The sequence below is a fragment of the Cydia fagiglandana genome, chromosome 4 (genome assembly GCF_963556715.1).
Source record: "Cydia fagiglandana chromosome 4, ilCydFagi1.1, whole genome shotgun sequence".
NCBI classification, from domain to species: Eukaryota; Metazoa; Arthropoda; class Insecta; order Lepidoptera; family Tortricidae; genus Cydia; species Cydia fagiglandana.
In genome coordinates, this window is record NC_085935.1 from 9924160 (window position 1) to 9951757 (window position 27598).

The 27598-nt window shown below is 37.0% G+C and overlaps 3 protein-coding genes across 4 annotated transcripts; 2 read left to right on the forward strand and 1 right to left on the reverse strand.

The window, feature by feature from the left end:
• Positions 1-636: 636 nt before the first annotated feature.
• Positions 637-2522, forward strand: LOC134663636 (calcium load-activated calcium channel). The gene is made up of 5 exons (XM_063520056.1): positions 637-851; positions 942-1019; positions 1427-1601; positions 1746-1886; positions 2130-2522. The coding sequence occupies exons 1-5, from the start codon at positions 791-793 to the stop codon at positions 2224-2226; spliced, it is 552 nt and encodes a 183-aa protein (XP_063376126.1). The 5' UTR covers positions 637-790; the 3' UTR covers positions 2227-2522.
• Positions 2523-2622: 100 nt separating this feature from the next.
• On the reverse strand, positions 2623-4997 carry LOC134663635 (FAD-dependent oxidoreductase domain-containing protein 1). Its single transcript, XM_063520055.1, has 6 exons — positions 4645-4997; positions 4161-4464; positions 3741-4077; positions 3162-3396; positions 2966-3080; positions 2623-2770 (listed from the first exon to the last, which is right to left on the reverse strand). The coding sequence occupies exons 1-6, from the start codon at positions 4909-4911 to the stop codon at positions 2631-2633; spliced, it is 1398 nt and encodes a 465-aa protein (XP_063376125.1). The 5' UTR covers positions 4912-4997; the 3' UTR covers positions 2623-2630.
• A 1045-nt stretch (positions 4998-6042) lies between these two features.
• Positions 6043-15563, forward strand: LOC134663638 (ATP-dependent RNA helicase DHX33-like). 2 transcript variants are annotated; one of them, XM_063520059.1, is made up of 13 exons: positions 6043-6304; positions 6430-6683; positions 6780-6989; positions 7585-7807; positions 8219-8403; positions 8713-8788; positions 9109-9296; positions 9516-9689; positions 10072-10196; positions 10541-10665; positions 12125-12289; positions 12522-12650; positions 13688-15563. In XM_063520059.1, the coding sequence occupies exons 2-13, from the start codon at positions 6439-6441 to the stop codon at positions 13970-13972; spliced, it is 2130 nt and encodes a 709-aa protein (XP_063376129.1). In that variant the 5' UTR covers positions 6043-6304; positions 6430-6438; the 3' UTR covers positions 13973-15563. The 2 variants fall into 2 exon arrangements, with proteins under 2 accessions (XP_063376129.1, XP_063376130.1); XM_063520060.1 differs by having other exon boundaries at positions 6058-6153.
• Positions 15564-27598: the final 12035 nt, after the last annotated feature.

Consider the following 27598-nt stretch of genomic DNA (forward strand, 5'->3'; position numbering starts at 1 on the left):
GTTGACCGTTTAATTATAGAAATAGAAGGAGATCACCTTTGTGGTATAAATACTTAAAGTCATACAGCGTTTGCATATTGTTTCACGACAAGCGACTGGTACGAAATCCATGTCGAGAATGAACAAATCGTCGACTTTTCATCGCAGTGCGCGCAGTGAATTTTCTGCGATAAATTACAGCGCGATTCTAAAATCGTGTCGCAAAAATTTAAATCGTGGTGCGCGCTTAGGCTTAGACCTTGAAATATCGCAACGAGCTATCGATGTCAAATCGTCAAATGTATAGACCCTTTAAGATTTAGGCGACCGATATTTTTTCCACATGTGCATTTCCTATTCATTCGGTCAACTCGGTAGTTCCAAATCAAACGCATGAGTTCAAATTTTGGATGCAATGCAACAAAATATATAACTTTAAAATGTCGTACATATTTTTCATCGTATAGTTTACCTACAAAACAATTTTTTGTTCTATATTACAAAAGAAATGTTTTACATTGAGTCAAATTGTTATTTTGACACCTAATTATATAGTTCAGCTCGGACCATAATTTTGCGTTGGCGGAAGTGGAGGAACGTCATTCTTGACATATGTCACACTACTCAACTCATACATCTACTGTCTACTAATTTAGTAATTAAAATTAATCGGTCGGTGGGCTCATGGTGGGCTACATCATCTGAACTTTAAATTAATTCATATTTTTTCAAGCTTAAGGGAGATTTTTGATATTGTAGTAAAACAAGAGAGCTTTTGTGTTTATAGTTCGAAGAACGTATATAAGTAAACATGTGGAGTGATTCGTTGTTAATTGTTTTCATTTCGATTTGTACGGCCTTTTTAGGAGAAGGTAATTTCACTCAATATAAACTTATTCATGAAGAGTTAAATAATAATACTTATATAATTAATTTATTAGTAATGCTACCCATATTTTCAGGCTTGACATGGATTCTTGTCTATAGAACAGAAAAATATCAAAAACTTAAGGTTGAGGTGGAGCGACAAAGTAAAAAATGTAAGTAGCAGATGCCATGATCGACATATTATGTTCTTGGTTCTAAATTGTAGGGATGCTGTGATACTGACCCATTTGCCGCTCAGCCATTGAAATTGGCGTATTATGTGTCAGCGTTTGTGTATACTTATGTCTAGAGCTGTAGACGTCCATTTAGCATAAGGAGCATTGGGATAACTTTGAATGTGGGATAGTTTGGAAATTTATGTATATCGACTAATCTAGAAGCACTGTCTACTGTAGCAACAGTAGGCAAGTGGCCTTGGTAAGCGTTGCTGTAGCTTAAGTGTTGCCAAAGTATGAAGTGCCGGTTTAGTACATATTAACAAACCTGTGGATTTTATACTTCTATTGTTGGGGGTCCTCACAAGGTCTGGCACTTACATTATTAAATTATTATATTTTAGTGGAGAAGCGCAAGGAGGCCCATGGTGACTCATTGGACAAACAACATAAGAAGAAGATTGAACGTGAAGAGGAGAGGCTTAAAAATAACAACCGGGACTTGTCTTTAGTGAAAATGAAGTCAATGTTTGCCATAGGCTTTGCTTTTACGGCATTGCTTAGCATGTTTAACAGTATGTAAGTATGCCTGATGTTTACTTTCATATTTTCAACTTATAAGTTACAAAACATAGGAAGTCTCCTATTTGTTACTTTCTTTCTCTATTCAAATTGGTTTCAGTACATTCAATTAAACAAATTAATTACTTTGTGCCTTTACAGATTTGATGGAAGAGTAGTAGCCAAGCTGCCTTTTTATCCCATTTCATGGATTCAAGGACTAAGTCACAGGAACTTGCCAGGAGATGACTTCTCTGATTGCTCATTTATTTTCTTGTACATATTGTGCACTATGAGTATAAGGTAATTGAAACAAGTTACAAGAAAATTAGGGATACACCTTATTTTCTAGTGTGAAATGTGTCTATGTAAATGTGTCAAAGACTTTCCGTGTTGTAGAAGGAAAATTTAGTTCTGACGGAATGACTTTTACATGTAGACAGGTTGTGGGCAGCCAGTATTGTGATGCGCCACAATGGCATAGCATGAAAAAATCAGGATGAAGATATTTTGTTTCTTTTTTCTTAATTTTGTTTTTATTTTCAGGCAAAATATCCAGAAATTGCTGGGATTTGCGCCATCCCGTGTGGCGTCAAAGCAGGGTGGAGCTCTGTTTGCAGCTCCACCAGCACAGTTCAAGTAAATAGGGACTAAAGGTAGTTTCATAATAAATTTTATTGTTATTTTCCGTTATTAATAGTAGTGCTGATAATTTATAATATTACCTATGATAGAAATTCAGACACATTATTCAAATTAACAGGTATAGAAGTGGTGGAAATTACTATATTATTTATTACATTTTGATACAAAGTTTCTGTTGCTAAATTACAGCATCAGTATATGTTAATTGATAGGTTTACTAAACTTATTGTTATTTAGGTTTGTAAAATAAGTTGGTTCAATTTATTTATGTTAATAAATTTTCTATACAAAATATGACTGTGACTTTTAAAAAATCTGTTTCTTCACATAGTCTAAATAAAATGAAGTAATGAAACTCATTTGTTTTTACTTAAATTAGCTATATTTTTATTTATTTTTGAATTAATAAATGTTAAATTCTATTAATGGGCTGTCTGTGAGGAATCTGTCAAAGCCTAGCCTTGTAAAGTCTGTAGAAACATACTGGCCGTCTACTATCAGCTCAGCAATAGCTCTGCCAATACCTGGTGCATGCTGGCAACCTGAGGGCAAACAATATTTTATATGATTCTTTAAATTTTATAGTTATGATTATTAGTTCCAATAATAAGGACTGAGACTTCATTCAATATAACAAAACTGATCTATGGAGGGGATATGTTTAGGATAAGTAGGATAACAACTAAAACAACTATTTCATTTATATAGTTAAAAATTCAATACAAATTTGCCATTACCTTGCTTCCCAAAACCAGCAGCTATGTACAAGTTATTATGATATGAATGTGGTCCCAAAATACCAGTGTCATCATAATGACAATAGTCATATGCTTCAGTTGCAACACTGGTGACCTAAGAGAAATGATAAATCAACTAATTAAAACATGATCTTTTTAAGTTGCAATTTTAAATAAAAGTTTCAAGTTTTTTTACCTGTGCAACGTTACATTGTGGTATCCTGTTGAATAATGAAGGTTTTATTATTTGGTCCATGTAATCATCACCAAACAAGCCAGTAGCACTCTGTGAAAGAAGAGGAACGGCACCACACAGGAGGTTACTCCCTAAGCCATCTTTCCTTATCCAAACTCCACTTGTATCCATTACAAGAGGTGTATTCAGGCCTGTGGTATTAGTCATATTTTCTACGGAATACACATCAGACTCTCTGTAAAAGAAACATAATGTAAAATATTAATACATGTTTATTTTAACCTTTTAACCGCCAGCAATTTTTGATCGAGCGTGCTTGTGTCGCCACCGACAGTAATTGTACCATGCAGAGTAAGGTTGGCATAGTTACAGGAGTTATAAATGTATTGTAAAAACCTAATCAGGTCTTTGTCTTATTTATCAGACTGTGGCGAAATGAGCTGGATATGTAATGTCTTATATATCAGACTCTGGCGGTTAAAGGGTTAAAGATTATCTGTATCTGTAACTAACATAGAAGCACCAGTGACATACAAATCATATACCATCTGATGAAAATAATTGGTTTTGATTGTTTACCTTTTCTCAATTGGTAATGGTATGGCTAATAAGCCATCACCATTACCTATTCTAGCTAATTGGGCAACTTGACTAGACTCATGTCCTGCAGCTAAAATACAAGCAGCAAATTTTATGGAGTGTTCTTCATTTTCTGGTGTTCTGAACACAACTTTGTTTATCCTTTCAAATGAACCAGGCTTGATACCCTCCATTAATACATCTCTTTGTTTCTCTAATTCAAATCCTGTTACTTCAGCGTGAATGTAAGTTGTTCCCATATCTAAAGATTTTTTTACAAGACCTCCAAGCAGGGCCAGAGAATCAAAGGTTCCTTCAGACTCATACCCCAAACATCCTAGAAAAAAAAAAAATTAGGTATTCAACTACTCATATAAAATGTATTAATTCATAACAAACAAATTTATAAAAAAAACAGACCAAGTTTGATATCATCAGTGTTTATCCAAGGGAATTTATTTTTTATTTCCTTTGCACTCAACAGTTCATTTCTGATGCCATATTCCCTTTGAACATAGATATTTTGCTCAAGTTTTTCAGCATGTTCCTCACAAGCTAGCAGTAAGTGCCCTTTAGGTACATATTTTAGGTCAACATCCGGACCCAGATTATCCTTTACATTCCTTAAAAATTCAGCGCTGTGTTGGGAAAGATATATATTTTCTGGTAACGAGAAATGTTGAGTTAGTGATCCGCATGAGATATTTTTTCTCGCTGCAGCATACTGGAAACAAATTGAATGAAATATGAAATGTATATTTAAGTTATACAAGTATAGCACAAAAAATCAAAAGGGACAAATACTGAACAAATCCCATCCCAGTTTTGACCTATTTCTGGAAAAGTTGGAATAGTAAGTATTTTAGATGTTACACTTATTATACCCAAATAAAGATACACTTACTGTTGGATCTTTTTCTAGTACAACAACAGAAAGTCCGTGGCCGGCTTTTGTTTTCAGCCAATATGCAACAGATGAGCCAATATATCCACCTCCAATAACTACTATATCGGCATGTTCTGGATAACTTGAGGTTTTGTTATTCAGGCCGAACATAGCCGGTAATTCTTTGGCAATTGTATCCCATGTCCTTTTAAAAGGGTTTTTTGATTCGGAGCATAAAAAACCATATTTGCTAAAACTTCGTTGAAATACTTTGGATGTTATCATAGTGTGAATTACTGCCACTAAATACGCAAGGAAGATACGCCTTTGCAAGATTTAATTTTCACTTGCGTTGCGAGTGTTGCGACAGGACAGGCCATAGACTTATAATATATAAAGACGGTGTCTCAGCGAGCTGTCACTGTTGCCACTTTTGTTTAGTGTACGATTAACAATGAGGCCCACGTTGCTGTAGCCATGTCGATAAAGTCATATCGATAAACTATCGACATTTCTTGCAATTTTAATTTTACTTCAAAGGCTTAACGATACCTAAAATGACCAAAAACGCTTTTATTCTTTATTGTGGTTATCAGATCACAATTTTATAGTCACGCCCCAGCAGGAAACCAAGGGAAAGTTCAGATATTTAATTAAAATACATATATACCTCCTAAAATAGGTGTTCCGCAATAATTGAATTATATTATAATATATTCATTATCCATTAGCATTTCAATTATGTTTATGTTTAACGAAGATATTGAAGCTTCAATTAATCGCTATTTCGTTCCGCTGTGTAGCGTTTATCGATATATAACATGATTAAAATCGACTTTTCACATCCCTAAAAGAGCACACATATACGCTTTTACGCACACATACACAGCCTGGGCGCATCAAGGAAGGCAACACTTGATTTGAAGTCCACCTTGTCAACAGTATGGTTGTCCTGTTTTGACAAACGGCATTTTTAAAAGAGCGAGGAGAGAGAAATGATACTAGTTTGCTGCGCCGTGAAAGAGAACAGAAAACGTTGGGCCCTTGGGACAGGCATAATCATGACCAAAGATCATGACAGACGGACAGATGACACTACGCTACATGCAGTCCTAAATGAGGTGATTGAAACTGAATATGGCTAGGTGAAGTTTGCAAACAATGTAAAAAAATTAAAGGAATATCACGGGTACATGCGACAGAGGGATAATCTGGTTGAGTGATAAAAAATATGTTTATTTGACTAAACGTTATTATGCGAGAGAGATAAAAAATATGTTTATTTGACTAAATGTTATTATGGTTTTTATTTGTAAAAAGAGGTGTGAAGCAACATGTACAATACGGAACGTTTCTTTCCACATTTTTGACAGTTAGCTCGATAGTTTTTGGTTATATGTGTAGTGTGACAAAGTTGCTCTTATAATCGTAGTTTGCGGCGCCACCTCCTGTGCTTTCTGTTTGGTGTTAACTTAATCCATCCTTAATCCAGAGCACGATCACGGCAAAATAAATAAAGTGAATAACGTACGTAGTGTAATGAAATATTTCCAGGTTCCATGGCTATCATTGCCGAATGGCCTTGCACGTTTTTTCAGTGATTTAATCATTATATTGATACTGCAATGTACGTAAACATTTGATATCTGCGTTGAGAAAGAACGAAGAAGTTGATGAGGTTATTTCAATATTTTTACTATTAACATTGTCTCTCAGTGGCCTCTAATCTGACGATTTGTAATGTAATATGATGCATCGATTTATGTACTATGGTAAATTGGTAATGTAACTAATCTATTTCAGATTTCTACAATGGATTCCAAATATACCTCAATGGGCAAGCAGAATGGAGGCAAAATTGATAACTTTAAGAGAAAAACCTTTATGGAAAACTTAAATGTTAAAAAGAAAAAATCCTGCAATACAGAAAATAAACCTTTGATTACTAATGGTTGTAAGCCTCAAAATGGAATTGAGAAATCTCCAGTAAAACAAGCTGTTGTAGAAAACCTATTGGAAGCAAGAAAACGTTTGCCCGTGTATACAGTTAGGGGCAGGTGTGTATTTAATGTAAAATTGATCTTAGTAGAAATTATTTGGATTTGATGTTTTTACAGAGTACCATATTTAACCCGCTGCTTTATTTGTCTTAGACTATTGGAAGAAATTAAGAAAAATGATACAATGATATTGATTGGTGAAACTGGCAGCGGGAAAACAACTCAAATACCTCAGCTGATTCATGAACAGCGTTTAGAAGGAGCGGGATGCATTGCTGTGACACAACCGCGAAGAGTTGCAGCCATCACTATTGCTATCAGGGTTGCTGCTGAAATGAGCACAAATATTGGGAATATTGTAGGGTAAAATATTTTTTTTTTATAATACTGCTATGTTGATTTATGATATGGTTGATTTGTTGTACTCATGTCAATTTAGCTGTCTAATGTAAGATTTTTTAGTACAGTATTAAGTAGTAGATCAAGGTTAGGTGTAAAAACTTTTACTGAATTATTCCCATCTTAAAGGCCTACAATGCACTTAGAACTCCTCTGGTGTTGGGGGTGTCCATGGCCAGTGGTAATTGTTTACCATCAGGCGATTTATCTGCTCATTTGCCTCCTATACCATAAAAAAAACTAACTCTTCCAACATACACACTAATTTGTATGAACTTTCAAAGTCATTGGAAAGTTCTGCAATTCAATATTGTAATCTTAAATTCTATTGACTTTGAAACTACCCACTTGTAGTGCTAGCAAGCAGTCTTCAATTGGATTTTCAGTTAGAATGCAGTCTACTATAATAGAGTATACTCTTAACTAAAACTGAAATTGAATGAATAAATGAGAATAAGATTAATGCTAAGACTAAAATTAATGCCCTACTTTAAATTTCAAACATGCTTGCATGATGCTTAATGCTAATATAATCTACAAGGTACATTATGTTTTCCAGGTATTCGGTTAGATTTGAGGACATGACTAGCCCTAGAACCAAACTAAAATACTTGACAGATGGTATGTTGCTCAGGGAAGCCATAGTTGATCCTCTGCTGAAGAAGTATTCCATCGTGGTGTTAGATGAGGCCCATGAACGCACAGTTAGTACTGATGTGCTCTTTGGCATTGTTAAACTGGCGCAAAAGGAAAGACTAGAAAAGAAACTAAACCCTCTTAAGGTAATATTGCTTTTTGTAATAATATTTTGTTAATTATGTTGTGCTTAGGGAAAGCAGGAAAAGAGAATTTTATAAATTACTCAAGCTAGTTTGACCTGCAGCAGCTTTATGCAACATAAATAGGTCCCAACATGGGCCCCAGTTTCGCAGTGTCTCTAAGAAGCTTACTCCTCTGCCATAAACCTTGCACAGTTGTGCAAACTTTTATATGGGCTGACATGGCAATTTTTACGTTACGTACAAATCATGTAGAAATAGCAATACACTCCCACGCAAAAGTTGGCACACGGTTTTGTACAGAAAATGACAGCCATGACGTCTCCAGTTACTAAATGCTTTAAGTTTCGCTGAGAATAACACTTGTTGTCATTATTAGGATGTAAACTAATGATTACCTCCCTATCTTTGCAGGTCATTGTGATGTCCGCAACAATGGACGTAGACACCTTCAGAACATACTTCAATAACTGCCCAGTGATATATTTAGAAGGCCGGACGCACCCTGTTACTATCTACCACTCAAAGATGAAACAGGAGGATTATCAATATGCTGCAGTGTGCACACTGTTTGAACTTCATAGAACTATGCCTGCAAAGTAAGTATTAAAAGGCTTTTTTTCTGTAGCTACATTATTTAGGTAGTTCATAGCTACACAACATTTAATATGATCATGTATTGTATCTTGCGTAAGACTGGGCATGCTACAAAAAGCCTAAAAAAATTTAAATTGTGCGTTCACCGTTCACCGTCATACAAGTTTGTTCCTAGGCCACGCCCCCTGGCAGTGAATGCGTTAAATAGTGTAATTATTAATTAACTTTACTCTCGATTCAGAACTATTTTCTGGTTTTTAGTGATTTGTTTGTATTTGTCAATTTACAGTTTATTTTGAATATATTTTTAGCAATGATTTTCTGGTGTTTCTGACGGGACAAGAAGAAATTGAAACAGTCATGTACAACATTAAGCAAATAGCTAAAGTAAGTAGACTTGCCAATTTTAAATTTTGAGTAATAATTAGATTAAATAAGAGCCCCTTATTTTGTTGAATAAAAAATCCACATTGTATTTTTAATGACATTACTACATACATTAAGCGGTTGAGACGTAATAAATTTTGACTTCCACGACACAAGCAACCCCCCAATATTGAGTGTCCCTTATCCATACACAAATACAAATGAAATAACAGACACTACATAGCTAAAATAGCACTTTAATAGATTTTTTAAATTTGCGGGGAAAGATTACTTCTTCTTTGCTTGGCTACAGTTTCTTGATGTCAGATTGTATGTTTCAGGAAGCGCCTGGCCCTCCTTTATTAGTATGTCCCCTATATGCCGGACTCCCTGCAGCCAAGCAATTGCAGGTGTGGAAGCAGACACCGGCAGGGATGAGGAAAGTTGTTCTAGCCACTAATATCGCAGAGGCTTCTGTCACTATCCCACAAATAAAATGTGTTATTGATACAGGAGTTGTAAAGGAAAGGTAAGATATTAATCGTTGATTACATAGGCCCTACTGTTGCCGTGTTGCCTCACCGTCACGCTTACGTACAAATTTAAAAGTGCGACAGAGAGACAACACGTCGAACGTAGGCCCTCTGGTTTTTATTAATATAATATGACATAGGAATTGAAGCAGTTTCGAAATGTATCCTCTGAAGAAAAAAGAAAATCAAACTACAGAATATGCACATGTTTGCAGGACTTGGTGCACAGCGACCGGGGCGGAGCGCCTGCGAGTCCGCGCGTGCGCGCAAGCAGCGGCGTGGCAGCGCGCCGGCCGCGCGGGCCGCACCGCCGCCGGCGCAGCCTACCGCCTATTCACCGCTAAGGATTTCGCGTCCCGGCCAGCGCACAGTACCCCCGAGATTGTCAGGTATGGTACCGCCCATGTACCGTTTCCTCACAATGTTTTTCTTTACCGAAAAGAGACAGGTGGCGTAGCAGAAGAGTTTTCAATTCGTCTTTTTTTAAATAAAATATGTGATACATATGTTCCACGATTTGCAGAAGACAGCTGGACCGATTTGGAAAATTCTTATGGCCACCCCAGGACGCATGTTAATCTCAGTGTTGAATTAACCTTTTACGATCGAAATTATTGCCATAAGTTATTTCTGCCAAAAACCCAGCAAAAACCGTTCTGAATAGACTTTTTTTATATTACACAAAATATTAACCAGTAACAAAATACCTATGTTTTTTGGAATCTAAATGAAAACGAATGTCTGATTGATGTAAGTATATTATTTTTCCAGATGTCCACTGGCGCCTACGATACTGTTGTTGATCGCAGCAGGCATTGAACCTAGCACGTTCCCACTTATAGATACACCGCCGATGGACTCTATCAATGCCTCATTAACATTATTAAAAGAACTTGGTGAGTTTCAATTTGAAAACCAGTGTGATAATGTTATACAATTTTCAGTAGGTGATTTGATTTGTGTTAATGTCGTTTACTCCCATGGATCGTTGTGTAATTTTATTGATTTTAAGTTCTGTCCACACATATATTAGTATTAACCAGTATGCATAATCCTTTGTATATTTGCGGTTCTCGCCACTTGCACTCAAAGAAAAATACTTAATAATTTATGTGTTAATGCATCCTTGTAAAATTTTAATTCCTCGGGTTGCAAAGTAAATTCGCATCGTCGTAGATAAATGCATCTGTTACAAATATGTTTTTTAAATACTCGTAGTAATAAATAATGCTATTTTCAGGTGCTATTGATAATGAGGCTAGTCCAAAGTTGACTGTTCTGGGGAAAAAAATGGCATCTTTCCCAATTGATCCCAAATACGCTAAAGTACTTCTGAGTGCACCAGAATTCGACTGTCTTGACGAGGTTTGTATCTATAAAATTATAGAAGTCGGTCATAACTATTACTATAGTTCTTTTTTTTTAGCACTAGAGAGAAGGTAAGCGATCTTGACGGTGTACTTTCGTTTGGGCCAAATACATTTCGCCAAATTTCACTTCCCAACAAACTTATCGCAATAGTTTCATTTCCCTAAGGAACCTTTAGCAAAGTCACACTTCGCATATAATTTATTTGGTCAAATTATCATTTGGCATGATTTTACTTTGTCAAATGTTATTAGGCCAAAAACTTATTTAGCAAATGTTTTTTATTGTCTAATATTATATTCCAAAACGATGTTTAGTCAAAATTGTCACTTCGCACATTTGACAAATAGGCATCTCTATTTAAATTTGTACTTTTTGTTATGTTAATATAGGTACGTTAAATTCTACGTAATTTGGGTGAGTTGGGTTAGGTTTGAACTGCGATTCTCACAAAACTGAACCGCTATCAGAAAAGTGGGTTAGGTTAGGTTAGAACAGTGACCCTCACAGAATCGAAATGCTATTAGAAAAGTGGGTTAGGTTAGGTTAGAACTGCGATCCTTACAGAAACGAAATACTATGTACCAGAAAAAGGTCATCGATGTGGATTAATTAATTTAATAGAATAACGAGATGTAAAAAAATTGCATGATATTTTAAACTATAATGTGGTTTAAATACTGGTGGTTATTTACTATTTTTGGGTTACAATGATTACTTTGGTGTTATTTGCTTTAATAGAATAGCAAGATGTAACAAATTTGGTTATCATTTTACATTAAAATGGGTTTTAATTTTAGTGATCGTTTACTACATATTTTTGGCAGTAAGAATGTTTTTTTTTGACGTTACATTTTCTGCAGCCTCCTATGCTCTCTATTGGTATGTAAATTATATGCCATGCAATATTTTGGGACATGTAAGTTATGCTTAATGATACATTTGACTAAATAATATTTGGTAAAATCAAACTTGTCCAAGTAATTATTTGCTAAACAATAACTTGCCAAAAAAGACTATTGGTAACTGAACATTTGCGATAAGTTGTTTTGCCAAACATTTTTTTGGGAAATGATAATTTGGGAAACATAGTTTGGGATGTGATACTTTGGGAAACGTTTTTGGCCCATTCGTTAGTAAACCGATCTTGACATGTCTTTTAATTGACGCTTGTCAAAAATCAGTAACTACCTATTACTTATGAAAGTAGAAGAATATAAATGATCGTATTAGATTCATAATTGTTACTTAATTGCCGTGACTTATTTTTAAAACGTGATTTTCAATTAAAAGACACATTAGAATAGATTGTTTACCTTTTTTGTAATGCTAAAAAACGAACTAAAGTCAACGTCATCCATGCAATCAATGTTACCGAATCGATATATTCAAAATTTGTTAAAATATCGTATCAACTTTTAGTGTGTTTTAAATGTTACTGTTTTTTTTTCGCCAGGCGTTAAGTTTAGTCGCCATGTTGTCGAGCGAAAACATCTTTCACACGCCTATGCACAAACGGGAAGAAGCGCTAAAAGTCAAGCAAAAATTCATCTCGCCTTTGGGTGATCACATGACCCTTTTAAACGTTTATAAAGCATTTTGCAAAGCGCCCTTGAAAAAGGTGAGTGGTTAATATAAGTATATATGTAAATAGATAAATGTTCAGCATGGGTAAATAAAAAACAAGTAACTATTTACAAAGTTGCTGAATGCAGTCCAAATTAGCCTATTTCCTAAATAGCATACCTACAAATTTAGAAAATAAATATGCCCTAGAATTTAAAATATCACAGAAAAACCTACCAAGAGTCCTTAACACGGTCCGAAAATACAACAAATCTTATTAATTACAGCAATGGTGTAAAGAAAACTATTTAAATCACAAGAACTTGGTGTACGCCAGTGAGGTACGTCAACAACTGCTAGCAATCTGTCAGCGACTGAACCTGGCCGTCGCAAGTTGTGGCAACGCTACTGATCAGGTACGCGAATTATTTTTAATTTAAATTATCCAAATAGGAATGTAAACGTAACGAAATTAAAACTACTGTGTGCAGAGATTTATAAGAATAAAGAAATAACGGCATTTTCAACCGTCATGGTTTTTCGAGATTTACTATGAGCTACATAAATAACAAATACACACATATATAAAAAATACGTTCTTGTCTTTATCTGTCAAGTACTCTTTACTTGACAGATGAAGACAAGAGAATATTTTTTTAGCCTTCGATTTTAATAGATAGTCGACTTTATACGTTAGCGTTACGTAGCGTGTGCACTTACCGATCATCTTGAGTGTTGTGTCGGTAAGAAAAGTACACCCAGCTGCAAAAGTGCATACCAAGTGCATACGAAGTGCTCAACATAGCCTACGCGCCCACGTCAAGGAAATAAGGCGAGTTGTGCAGATAAGCTGGTGACGTTATTTAGTGGAGTTTCATTTTATGCGCAGATCCCGGATTATACCTAGGTATTCTTGAAGGGCTAATAGTTATTTGTTTTACAAGGGGGCAAAGTTGTTGTTTAACCGCTCGTGCTAATATTGATACCCGAGCAAGCGAAAGATTCCAAAATTGAACCACGAAAGTAGCGAGTGGTTCGAAAAATGGAATCTTGAGCGTTGCGAGGGTTTCAAAGCACGAGGGTCAAACAAAATTTGCCCCCGAGTGAAACACATAATTTTTCACCACACCAACCCGAAGCAAATATTAAATGTAAAATATTAAACAAAATCAAACCAAAACAAATCCAAATGAATGTTATTAAATATTTACCATCCCAAATCATCAATCTACCAGCAAACATAAGAAAACAACTCAAAATTTGCATTTGATTACTTTGCCTCACATGTGAATAAAATGCAACTTTGCTATCAGTTTTTGAAGTGCAAAGTAAGCCTTTCCGAGCTGGTGTGGTGAAAACATATGATCGGACCTTTGATTGCCTCCATAGTTCTCCCGGATCTGCGCTCGCATGTCGTCGATTATTCTTAATTTGCCATATCGTTCGCTTGCAGCTCCTTAAATGTCTGGTGAGCGGTCTATTCACAAACTGCGCGTGGATCCGCGGCGGGGCGGGGCCGGCGGCGGGCGGCGCGCGCTACGTGACGGCGGGCGGCGCGGCGGCCGCGCTGCACCCGGCCGGCGCGCTGCACGCCGCGCGCCCGCCGCCGCCCGCCGTGCTCTACACGGAGCTGCTGCACACCCGCCGCGCCTACCTCGTCACCGTCTCCGCCGTCCAGGCGCAGTGGCTGCACCAGCTCGCGCCCGACTACGCCCGCCGCTGCCGCGCGGGCCGGTGACGCGCGGCTAGCCGCCGGGGATAGTGCGAGTGAGTCGATATGACGATTAATCGCTCCATTTTGGACCTGTGACCTTAGCTCTATTTTTACCACTATAGTTTTAAAATCTCTCCTACAGTTAAGAAACTAAGGGAGATTTTCTTACAGAGACGTGTCGATCTAGCTAAAGCAGAGCGTAGCTATAATAGGTCTAGGCGTGTAATTGTGTCATTTTAGTTGTAAGTCTACTGTCAAGAGTATTGTGTGACTTAATTTGATTACCTAAACATGCTTTGTAAACGACGAAAAACTGTGATCACGCTCCCCGTTTAGCTACTTTCGCGTTCGATTAGAAAGGCATTGCATGTCTAAAAACCATAGTGCTCGTCGTAAGTAAGAAATTCAGGTGTCAAAGATGTGTATTGATGTAGTTTGTTGCCTATAATATACTAATATTAATTGTGAAAATTTTAAATCATTTATTTACATACAATATATATACAGTGGTACAACTAAACGAAATTAATAACTAGCTTAAATCTAAAATAGGCCCCTGAGGCATTGTACCAAGGATGCTGGCGGCATTTCCCCGCTGTATCGGAATACTGATACGTTGTGCGGGGTAGCCGCCAGCTCTTCGGTCACCAGTTACGTCAGCCAGACGCTTCGCGATTTCTGCGAACAACTTATGCGGCTGGGACCCCATGGACCTAGAGTTTCAACTCCAAATGGTACAAAATAGTACTCTCTACCGAGGCTCTTATATTTGTTATGTTTTAGAATTTCGGCGCTTTCCGCCGCCCCGCCCGCTTTTACAGTAGTCCGTTGGAGGTGGGACGGTGCCAGCGTGTCTACAAATTGTCTATGTGTTAAAATTAAATCAATGATCGGACTAGCAGATAAAATAAGGACGGGCTTTAGACAAAATGATTCAACAGATGTTCAACACTATAATGTTTAAATGATAATTATAAAATTTATGGTAAATAGTCAATTGTCGTCCCAAAATGATGTGAACACAAGGCCGACAAATGCTATTCTGGCCTAAGTAGTAGTATTTCATATCCATTTCATTTCAAATACTTATAGCTGTGCAAAAATAGAGCCTAAGGCAGTTGAGCGGACTCATGTCTGTAGCCACATCATATACCTTGTTGACTCTGTATGATTCCACGTTCAGAAAATGGCAAGGCGCCAAGCCCATCTAAAATAAAACAGAAGTTTGGGTGTTTCAGATGACGGGCAACATTTGTGGGCCGACTTTTATTTTGTTGTCGAAATTTTTATTCGTTAGATTTGGATAAAATTTGGCTGCTCTGAAAAGCTCCTCATTTTGGGACAAAAAAGTGTATGTGATTTCCGTTGAAGTATATACTCGTACTCACGTTTTCGTAACTCAGAGGAAGATTTATTAGGACGTGGACATAGGTACGGTGAATTTTATGAGTAGGTACCTACCTAAAGTGATGAAATGGGAGTGACATTGAATAACGATGATTAAGTACTTGATTTTAAAATTGATTGGACCCTTAAAGTTATTCTGTGGATTATTGTTATATAGGTTTTACGGTACCATTATTGTAAAATACTGTAAATAAAATGTTTAATTACTGTATAATATGTATTTTTTACATTTCCTGTCTATCTTCCCTATTAGCTAGGGTTCTAAGTGACAAAAAAAGGTCGAACCTTTTTTTTCTTGATTAAAGCATGAAACTTGGCACAGTTGTTCCTTATATCAAAACAAGCCGATTTCGATCGGTAGCCCGAAGGAGCCTCCCCTCTGGGGCACGAGAGGGGGGGGGGTCAAAGTACCGCTCCGCCCGGCTTCATTCTTAAAATTCTAACAGGCCCCGTTTAGCTAATAGGTCATATTTGGTATCAATTTCGGATAATTCAATAACGTAGAATTCATTTCTGGTATAAAAATTTAGCGATTTGTAGAAAAAAATAAAAAAATACTCATAGTATCTAATTTTTCAAGTGTAATTTTTGTTTCTTATTTATTGTCAAAATTAAACTGCCTGGTTTTTCTACATTAAAAAAATATGATGATAAAGCCTATTTAATGCAGATTTTAAAAACATAACTTTTACATACCTTTATTTAGAGGAAATCGCATAAAAAAAACTTATATCGTCTCGCGCCGGTGAATATCTTTTTACTGACATCGGCATCGATATAGACAACATCCGAAGTACAACACTCTGGAGACCGATTAAAAGTATTGTTTATTGTTGTAGATCCTATTATAGAGATAGAAAAGCGTACAAATATTATTTTATGTGTCGTTCAGTGAAAAAAGGGACCTTGGAACAAATTATCACAGAGCCTCGCGTTTGTATAGAAGCATACTCGTATTTAGTTAGTGCCAACCACTCCATGGACTCCATGGTCGCTGTTCTCAATATGGGTTATTACTGCAATGTTCTGCCGCCAGAGTGCAGCACTACCGACTCTAGTAAATTCATAGACTAACTTATACATGTAGATGTAGATGTAGTGTAGGGACGCCCGGTCAGAAGCAGGCGGGCTGTCGATCGCTTGTCGCGTTCATTCAGCCCAGTTCCCTGGAGTTGGAGCTTCAGGTTACTATCCCGGCGGCATTCCCACACTATTCTCCTCAAATCTTCTTGTTTTCCTGCAGAATAAAAGGACATCTTTGAGTTCGACGTCCTTTAGTTCGTTCTTTTAGTGTGTCTCTACCGCATGTATTATATCGCGGTGCCGCGTACATAGTACATTCTGCTAGTAAGTGTAAGCTAGTCTCCTCCTTACCACAATGTGGATAGGAGGCGTCTCTACTAATTTTCATTATCTTGAGGTGTCTGTTGAGAGTATTGTGACCTGTAATGGTACCTGTCAATAGTCTCAGACTGCTCTTACCTAGTTTCAGAAGATACCTGGTTCTCCTGTGGTCTATACCTTTGATCATCATCTTCGACTGTCTGCATCCAGTCTCTTCTTCCCATTCTCTCTGTGCTTCCATCTCTTTTACCTTCTCTATGACTCCCTTCGTGACATCCGCTGACATAGACAGAGCCGGTTCCGGACCTATGTATTCCGTCTCCGCCCTTATCCTCGCCAGCTCGTCAGCTTTCTCGTTTCCCGTTAGTCCCTGGTGTCCTGGAACCCATGCCACCGTGACACTTCTTTGCTTGCCTATCAAGTTGAGCTCCTCTCGACATTCTCTCACGAGAGAGGAGGTAACTGATATTTTCTTTAGTGCCTTTAGTGCTGCCTGGCTGTCTGTGTATATTACGACAGCGCCCTCTTGTTTTACGCTCTTCTTGATTATGCTTGCGCAGCGCGTTATAGCACATACCTCGGCTTGGAACACGCTAGCATATCTACCCAGTGGTACTGATGCTCTCCCAGTTTGAGGATCACTATGCCCGGTCCTGCTAGTTTCATCGAGCTTCTTCTTGAGCCATCCGTGAAGCAGATGGTCGTCGGGTGTCCGACTTCCACCTTCCAGTTATCTCTGTCTCCTATGTGTATTCTATATTTCTTGTCAAATATCTCCTGCCTCTTTATAAGGTCATTATTGGCCATCAACATTTCAAGTTTTGATAGTGCCTCTCTTTGTATCAGCGCGTGTCTCTTGTCTACGCAGCTTCCTCTCCATTCGTTGCATGCTTTCATTCTGTACCACTGTTCGGTGGCTCTTTTCTCTACCTCAATCCAGAGTGGCTTCAAGCCTAGCATTACCTCCATTGCGTGTGTCGGGGTCATTCTCATAGCCCCCGTCATCATGAGGCACGCTAATTTCTGGACTTTGGTTAGGTCTTAGGTCTCTTTGGTTTTCTTTAATATGTGCTCTATACCACCATGTCACGGCTCCATATAGCACCCTGGGTAGTATTATCGCCTTGTAGATCCAGTGGATCATTCCTGGCTTCAGTCCCCAGTTCTTTCCTACTGCCCTTTTGCATTGGAACAGTGTTCTTATAGCTTTAGCCGTCTGCTCCTTGATGTGAGTTTTGTGCCTGAGTTTACTGTCTAAAGTAACGCCCAGATATTTCAACTCCTCCACCATGTCTAGTTCTATACCTTGTACCTTTATGGGTTTCATCTCCTTTATTCTTCTATTAGTGAATAGCACCAGCTTTGTTTTCGATGGATTGAGATCCAACCCTCTCTCTCTACACCATCTCAGTACCTGTCTGAGACCTCTTATCATTATATCTCTTATCGCAGTGACAACCATTCCTCTCTCTAACAGCACTCCATCATCAGAGTAAGCCTGCATGTACATGCCTCCTCTGTTGAGCTCTTTTACCATTGAGTTTAGAAGTGGGCACCACATCAGTGGGGACAGGCATCCCCCTTGTGGGAACCCTCTTCTTGGACTAATCGTCTTTGTTACTCCTCCCAGCTCCGCCGTAATGGATCTACCTTTTAGCATTTTCCCTATCCATTGCGCTATTGCCGACAGATGCCCTCACTCTTCAGACTTTCCTCTACGGCCTCGAAGGTTGCTGTGTCAAAAGCCCCCTCAACGCTCAGTCTGTCTTCTTGGGAATGGAAGCAAAAAGCAAATGACTTTTTCCAAACTGTTCTGACAACCCTACTGTGGCCAGAATATGATTGAAACTGACATATATACTTACAGTTTACTTCTTATTCATTGAGAACAGCGACCATGGAGTCCTTGGAGTGGTTGGCACTAATTAAATACGAGTATGCTTCTATACAAACGCGAGGCTCTGTGATAATTTTTTCCTAGGTCCCTTTTTTCACTGAACGACACATAAATAATAATATATGTACGCTTTTCTATCTTTATAATAGGATCTACAACAATAAACAATACATTTAATCGGTCTCCAGAGTGTGTACTTCGGATGTTGTCTATAACGATGCCGATGTCGGTAAAAAGATATTCACCGGCGCGAGACGGTATAAGTTTTTTTATGCAATTTTCTTTTAATAAAAGTAAATAAAAGTTATGTTTTTAAAATCTGCATTAAATAGGCTTTATTGTCATATTTTTTGTATGTAGAAAAACCAGGCAGTTTAATTTTGACACCAAATAAAACATAAAAATTACACTTGAAAAATTAGATTATTTTTAATTTTTTTTAATTTTGTTCGACAAATTGCAATTTTTTAATAACGGAAATGAATTCTACGTTATTGATTTATCCGAAATTGATACCAAATATGACCTATTAGCTAAACGGGGCCTGTTAGATTTTTTAGAATGAAGCCGGGCGGAGCGGTTCTTTGACCCCCCCTCCCTGGCCCCAGAGGGGGGGGTTCTTCGGGCTACCGATCTAAATCGGCTTATTTTGATATAAGGAACTGCTGTGCCAAGTTTCATGCTTTAATCAAACAAAAAAAGGTTGTTGCACTTAACATCCTCACTATATAGGATTGTTTGATTAATATGCGCTGTTTATGAATTTTAAGAGTTTGGAATTTGTTATGTCTACAGTTACATATGCGTCACGTTCAGAAAATCAAACGTGTAATCCGCATATTTTAGAGGCACTTACGTCCTTTTACTACGTAGAAAGGCAAGTTATCCGCCAAAAGTAACTGCTTATAATAACCGAAAAACTTTATAAAACCTGATTCACTTCAATCCTTCGCATCAAATCCGCATCACTATTAGCGTCCGTTATTGTCGTTGTCGCATTGATGGCATTAGACAATAATATGTGACGTTCCACGGTAAGGGTATCTTGTGGCAGCTGGAGCTTACGTTGCGTAGCGCCTCATTAGTAGCATCGTTCATAATAGCGTAAGCGACAACCGCCAAGAGGTGCCTTTAGTTACCCACCCGTGGAACGTCACGTATGTCAATCGTACTAACATGGTTGAATATCTATAGAAATCATAGACAATGTCGCCTCCACCTGTAACAGAGGTGCCTGTTCCGTGAGCGGTGATACCTACCACTATATGACGATTAATGTTATTGATACCTACAACATTTACTTACCGGAATTGTAGACCAGAATAAAATTTTGCAGTTACCTACGTAAGTTATATACATATTTATATACTTAATTATCAAAGGATCATCATTCGATAGGTCTTTACAATAACATTGACGTTACTAAAACAGTTAAGTGGATACTTTTGAAAATTATCGCTTTGAAAGTCGTGAACCGCCTCTCCTCCCCTTCCTCCTGAAATCACTGAACATTACATGCGTGGTCCGACACATAAACGTTCGGCTTACGTAGATATAGCAGCTGCCATCGTAGACATCGTTAGTACTTAGTAACACATTAGATACTAGAAAGGAGGGCAATGTCTTTATTATTAGCAGAGCTCGGCGGGGGTGAGCTGTTTTCAGAGTTTGCACAACATGGACATGCCTTGTCATTCGATGGTATATGTGGTGTAATGTAATAACTACAGAAATTATTTTATTTAGGCTGCCTTTCCGCTACGATCTTTACGTCGCCATTAAAACAAATGAATTTTATAGCAAGCTTTTTTAGTAAACCTCTTCAAATAATATGTATATCCATCCATATGCTAATATTAAAGTTTATTTGTAAATAAGGCATTGTCATTTTAGTTTAATTATAATTAATAAAGTTTTATTTTAATATTTCTTTCTAAGGTGTATCTATATTAATATCTGCACTTGGCATAAGTGACGTCAAAATGGCTCACCCCTGCCGAGCTCTGATTATTAGTCTATGTAAATAGGTACCTATGTAATTGTACATACATATATGTAGGTAGGTATATATGAAAGGGATTTCATATACAACCGATTCAATATTGGTTGACAACCCAACCATTCTAAATTTTCATGGTAAGTATTTTTTGTATGGCATTTTTTAGCATAAATTTACAACCCGTATAAGTTATGTACTAACCGTAAACCATGATTTAGCAAAGCAAGGAATTGAACCCTTTGTAATAAGCGGATAGTCTGTCAGTTAAGAAATGCTAAATTATTCACGTAAATAAGTAACGGAAACTCCCAACGAAAATCTTCAAAACAGGTTTTGGGATAATCTTTTCCTCAAATTAACTCCTTAAATAAACGTATCAATAAACGTATTTCTAGTATAGGTATGTACTTATGAAGGTAATAGGTATATCTGTACTTCCTTTCCGAGATTAAAATTTTGTTTCTCGTGATCTAACACAAATCTAGCTTCTTGATGAAAATACATATGTATTAGAAATGTAGGTTATAGTCGTGCTTTCATGGCGGTTTTGTGTAAGTGTGTTAGCGGAAGCGATCTTATGCTGGGGCCACACTAACGGGAATCGCCGAGAAACGCCGTTGATTATCGCGGCATTAGGCATGAAACAATTCAAACAATACGAATCTAATACAATACCATCGTCAAATTGTCATTGGAGAATGGAGCCGTCGCGGGGCTTTCAGTCAGAAGCCGGAACAATGTTAATTCGATAATTATGCTAATACCGCTAAATCGTTCATTATGATTTATGCGATATACATATTAAAGTAGGTTTGATATGTATTATTATCATGTCGTCCGTGATGACAGGCGAGGGAGACTAATAAACTTTAATCAATATTACTGTTGATAATTTAGTAATTATACGTAATGTGTGGGTAGATCATAATAATATGAGAAATTGAAATTAATTTAATTGAACGGATCCCTGGGGCGCATTTCGTGTATACTTGTGACTTGTAATTAGGTATCTTATAATACTTACATGTGGAAGTCTCATCTCATTAACTAAAAATACTTCCGGTTGTTTTCTATACTGCAAAACGTAATTCAAGACCAAAAAAAGTAAGACAATGTTGCCACTGCAATAATTTCTTTGTAAAATAGTAAATTCCTTTTGATAAATAATCACGCTAAGATAATTTATTTATTAGTCATTTTACTCCTATTACGATTCAAAGAAGTACTTTTATTTACTTATTTTTACATAAGTACCTAAAGACAAGATGCGCTAGTAAAAAAGTGGCAACATTTCTTACTTTTTTGGTCTTGAATTACGTTTTGCAGTTTAGTTAGAGCTTTAAAAAAAAAAGGTAGAGTGTTACATTTTTATGTCTTTATTTTAGGGTTCCGTACCCAAAGGGTAAAACGGGATCCTATTACTAAGACTCTGCTGTCCGTCCGTCCGTCCGTCCGTCTGTCACCAGGCTGTATCTCACGAACCGTGATAGCTAGACAGTTGAAATTTTCACAGATGATGTATTTCTGTTGCCGCTATAACAACAAATACTAAAAACAGAATAAAATTAAGATTTAAGTGGGGCTCCCATACAACAAACGTGATTTTTGACCGAAGTTAAGCAACGTCGGGCGGGGTCAGTACTTGGATGGGTGACCGTGTTTTTTTTGCTTTTTATTTAATTATGGTACGGAACCCTTCGTGCGCGAGTCCGACTCGCACTTGCCCGGTTTTTTACTTACAATACAAGAGCACAAGGTTATGTAAAAGTTTTTTTGCTTATAACTAAATAAGTACCTGTAAGGTATCTTTGGTCTGTAGAATAGTCGAGTCCGTTAATCAGCGTCAACATTATATTTACTATGAACACATTATATTGTAACATGGCAAACCTGCATGTACAGTCACCGCGCACACTGGCCGGTTGTAAATAAAAAAGCTAAGGGTCTCGCCCGTCTTTTGTTTTTTATTCATAAATTTTTCCTTTGGAAATGTTGTTGGATATAGCAATTCTGTAATTATTATTTTAATACGACTGTATGTTTATAATTAGTGATAAAGTTGAATACCAGGGCTGCCACTAATGCAGGTAAAGTTTGTATAATTGTATATATAGCATTAAGTTTAGGTTTATGTTGAAATTAAACCTAATCCAAGTCTTATTTGTACGTAATGCACGTCACTGGTTCTTGTAACGGAATAAGGCTTGGGTTAGGTTTCGACTACAAGTCTAAGAACGTACGATTGTTCCAGCCCTTCCTTTCTTCTACTTTTAAATTGAAGAGCTACTACTGTTGCTGCTTATTATTTGAATAATTGCTGCTGAAGCTTTCCTCTCTGTGGACCTTGCTGCGTGGAGCCTACATTGCTAAAGCTGATTCCTGCACCCGCAGCCACAGTTGATCGTACGGTTCGACTAAGAATGCATGGGATTCAACAACGTTAAGGCCAGTGACGATATTTATTTGGTTTAGGTTCAAGTACTGACAGAAATTAGTTTATTTTATTGTACATATTTTCATATTATATTGTTTACTGTAAAGAACCTGGTTTTCTTTTACCGCACTAGCGAGCCGGTTACAATATAACTCAAGACAACAACGACAATGGTGGACAAAAAAACACCGACAAAAATGAGGCTGATTTCTAAAAGTCCGAGGCTACTTAAAAGCCGTCACTTTACGTATGTGTTATATTTACTTGTTTGTGTGGATAGTTGTTGCGGAGATTGCGGGGAGAAAAAGGGCCGTTTGCGCTTCTCTAACGACAGCCACACCGCCGTACCGAGCCTCGCCGTTCTAACCTAATTAACTTTTTTATAGAAGCACCCATTACAGTAATGCCACTTTGAGCAATCTTTTAATTAACTGTAGGCAATTTACTTTACAACTTTATTATGCAAGATATCGCGTTTGATCATTATTCTATGTCGACAAAAATGCTAAGACCTTATTAAAAGGCTAGTCACTTATGCATTAAAATAATTTAGCCATAATATATAAATACAACCTATTTCCAACTACGCTTTTGTTCGGTAAGGCAGATTGGGTATTCAATTTACGTGTAGGTACAGTCAAGGAATTTAAATTCCGACCCATTTCGTACTTTGTCACAGTGACAACCGTATGAGGTCTCTAGCGGCTTTCATATTGATTGTCACTGTGACAAAGTACGAAATGGGTCGGAATTTAAATTCCTTGACTGTACCTATGTAGGTACAGGTACATGTGATGTGGGTCTTAATTTAAGCAAAGACATATGTAACTTCGTATAAGATGAATAGTCTAAGGAAAAAACGTGCCTCGGAAATCAAGAAAAAGTCATTCTCGGATAGACGCCGCACACACCTTTAGCCTATGCTCGGCTAGATGGCGTGACGACACCGTTTCATATTTAACAATTTTAACACATGGATATCAGTGAATAAACATGGATTAAAATGATATAAAAATAATAAAATCATTATTTATCCACGTTTACGTTTTCGTTATTTACGTTTTCGTTTTGAGTTTTAGTCGTGTGTCGATAGATGGCAGTAAATTTACTGTAACTACAAAATTTACTATGACAGGACCCCTCTATACTATCTATTCTTTTTGATTTATGTTTACATCCACCCCATGCAGTTTACATTTACACCAATGTTCTACTGGTTGATAATGAGTTTGATAGATGAAAGTTAAGTATCTTTACTAAATATTTGTATATTTAACGAATACCATACCTACTTGCTGAGAAATAATATAGTAACTTACTTAGCACCTTTATACCTACTATAAGTTATAACTTAGCAAGTTATTTTGGATAAGTGATTGAGTGTGTAGGTACATCTAGTCTAGATGTGCAGTTTTCATGCTTCTAGTCATGCCACTGTGCTCTAAACTGTAGAGCGGGCTTACATAACCAACAAGGTTTTGATATAGTTCTGAAATAAGTATCAAATCCAATTTGAGAAATTAATATCTGGCACTAATTAGTTTATCAGCACAAAATTATGTAGGAAATAAAGCCGATCGATAATTAGCTGATGGTCAAGTTGTGAGTAATATCCCGGCGCCGTAGGCCCCTCGCTGCGGTTAATGGGACTTTGAAATGGATGGCATCATCGATAACGCTCGCCGAGTCTGCTTTTTGTGTTTTTCCCGCTAATTGCCTAACTTTCTTCAACACATTACTCGCTGTTGATGCTTTATCAATCCACTCTGTAATCAATTAATATTCTCTTTTCATTAACATGCGTATCATTGGAAGAAGCATGATGTCATTGTTTTCCTAGTTATAGTTACATTATCAGCTTAAGTATATGTGGGTATAGAGTTATAGAGAGGCTTCTGATAAACTTCCGCCCGCCCGTTGCCCGCCGCTCAGCGTCAGGTTTCAAAACAAGTTACCTATATCAGAAAATTATGTTTATGACAAAAAATGATCAGAAATTACGGATGTGTAAATTGAGAGACGGGCAATAATAATAGCGAGATAAAAAGTCGTTACAGAACTCTGATTCAAAACGGTAGGTATATTAACAAACTAATTTGTTAATTTATTTTAATTACTTATTTGTAATTTTGTAAATAAAATCAAACCATACAGAAGACTTGTATGAAAAAAAATTGCCTGTCGACTGTCATGACAGTGTTTTGTTTATTTATTTATTAAAACTTTATTGCAGAGTAAAAATGCCCCCAATGCCAATGCAATGTATGCCTTATGGCATTAAGTCCGCCATTTGTACTTATAATTTTATGTGCAATAAAGCTTAAATAAATAAATAAAAAATATACAGTGACAAAAGGCGGACTTAAGTGTAGCATTCTCTACCAGTCAACCTTTAGGCCAAACAGAGAAGCACAGTTTGGTGCGGGGTATGTAAAGAATTCTTTGTAATTGTGGAAAGTAGAGGTACCTCTATCGCCCATATTTATAATCATGTAATTTTTATCGATGAGTTTATTATGAGTATTATGACTATGAAACATTAACCGTTGGTACATTCTTAATGTGTTGTGTATTTGTGTTTAGTGTGTGATTGTGAACTTTTTGCACTTCATATCCGACTCGTAATAAAATTCAGATCGGCTTGGTTATAGGTTTAGTTCGTCTCATCAGTCGACATAATTATTGTATTTAGGAAGATTGTGAGAGGCGCCCTTTATCGATATCAAAAAGAATAGATAGTATAGAGGGGTCCTGTCATAGTAAATTTTGTAGTCACAGTAAATTTACTGCCATCTATCGACACACGACTAAAACTCAAAACGAAAACGTATAAAATTATCAAAAAAATATGGATAAATGATTATTATTTTTATATCATTTTGATCCATGTTCATTCACTGATATCCATGTGTTAAAATTGTTAAATATGAAACGGTGTCGTCATGCCATCCAGCCGAGCATTTTTATATCATTTTGATCCATGTTCATTCACTGATATCCATGTGTTAAAATTGTTAAATATGAAACGGTGTCGTCATGCCATCTAGCCGAGCATAGGCCAAAGGTGTGTGCGCCATCTACCCGAGAATTACTTTTTCTTGATTTCCGAGACACGTTTTTTTCTTAGACTTTATTCATCTTATACGAAGTTATATATGTCCTTGTCGATACTCTTGAGTACAAGTATGCATGTGAGTAGAAAAGTATAAAAGCTTTTTGAGAGCAAATGGGGTAAGGATATTCGGCGGGGAAGGGTCTCTAGTCCCGCGGGAAGGAGCCTACTCCGAGTTCTATAAGGACCTCATTACGTATATCACATCACATCACCATTAGATGGCTGCTTACACAGTCTTAAATAATGAAGTAACGTTTAATACGAATTATCTACTAAAAAGGAACTACACATTTGGAAAGTTAACTTATTTTTCCCTATTATTACAATGCAATCCCGAGGTCTCTAGAGAGTGTATTTTTTGATGCATAATACTTAGTAGGTAATACCTGGATTCTTCGTTTAACGCCTTATACCTATGTAAAGTTATTGAAAGCGAAGAGCGACGGTCGGAATCATTTCAGAATTAGGATGCTAATCTCCCTTTCCCTCTTCTCAGTCACTTCGGGTATTGCAAACATCCATGGGCTCCTAAGCTACTTAATCAGGTGGGCCGCTTGTTTACCACCCAAATTTTACTCAGGGAAAAATGCCAGAAAGAATTTAACGAAGGTAGCTCGATAGGCGTATTGCGTTTACTTATTCGTTTGTTTGAGAGCAGCAAAGTTTGTCCACCCGCTGTTTCCGATGACAACGGTTTAAAATTGGTTTTAATTAAAATTCGGCCGCAATTTATCACCTTCTTCCGGCCGAGCCGGCGAGCCGCGGCTTGCAATGTGTGGATACTTGTATGCTTTATGTGCATGTCGTATAGTAGGTACCTTTATGTACGTGCCTTTGTGATTTATTGCCTTATTCAACGATCAAACCGGGGACATAGTTATTATGGAGTTCTGTTTTAAACTTTGGGTAGAGTCCTCCACTCACACATAGGTGTTAGGACACAAAGATCTGTTATCTTCTGGCGAGTAAAATGTATTTACTATGTAACGTAGCCTCTAACGTCGTCGTTTGATTGTAAATGCGATCTCGATAGATAATACATTCTTGTTGATTAATATAAGTCTTAAGTATTTAGGAAATATCATAACTTGGAATAGTTTCTTTCTAGTCGGTCACTTCTTCGAGGTTTTGTTGCTGAGTAGATATTTTTCTTCCCCACCGGGCTCGGAAGTCCGAACACCCCTCTGTTAAACTTAAAATTAAATTAAACACAAACACACAAACTCAATTAAAAGACCGCCAGACGTCCACAGATTGTGTTACAAATTTTGGATAAAGTTATAAGTCACCTTTCTATAAGTTACTTGTAAACAATTGTGAAAAAAGGTTTCCTCAACAAAAAAGTCCTTGAAATAAATTATATATAATATTATTCAAATAAATCTCAAGAGTGTTGACGCAAGTCATATACCTACTAAGCTATTGGTGCATTGTATTATATTAATTAATTAAAT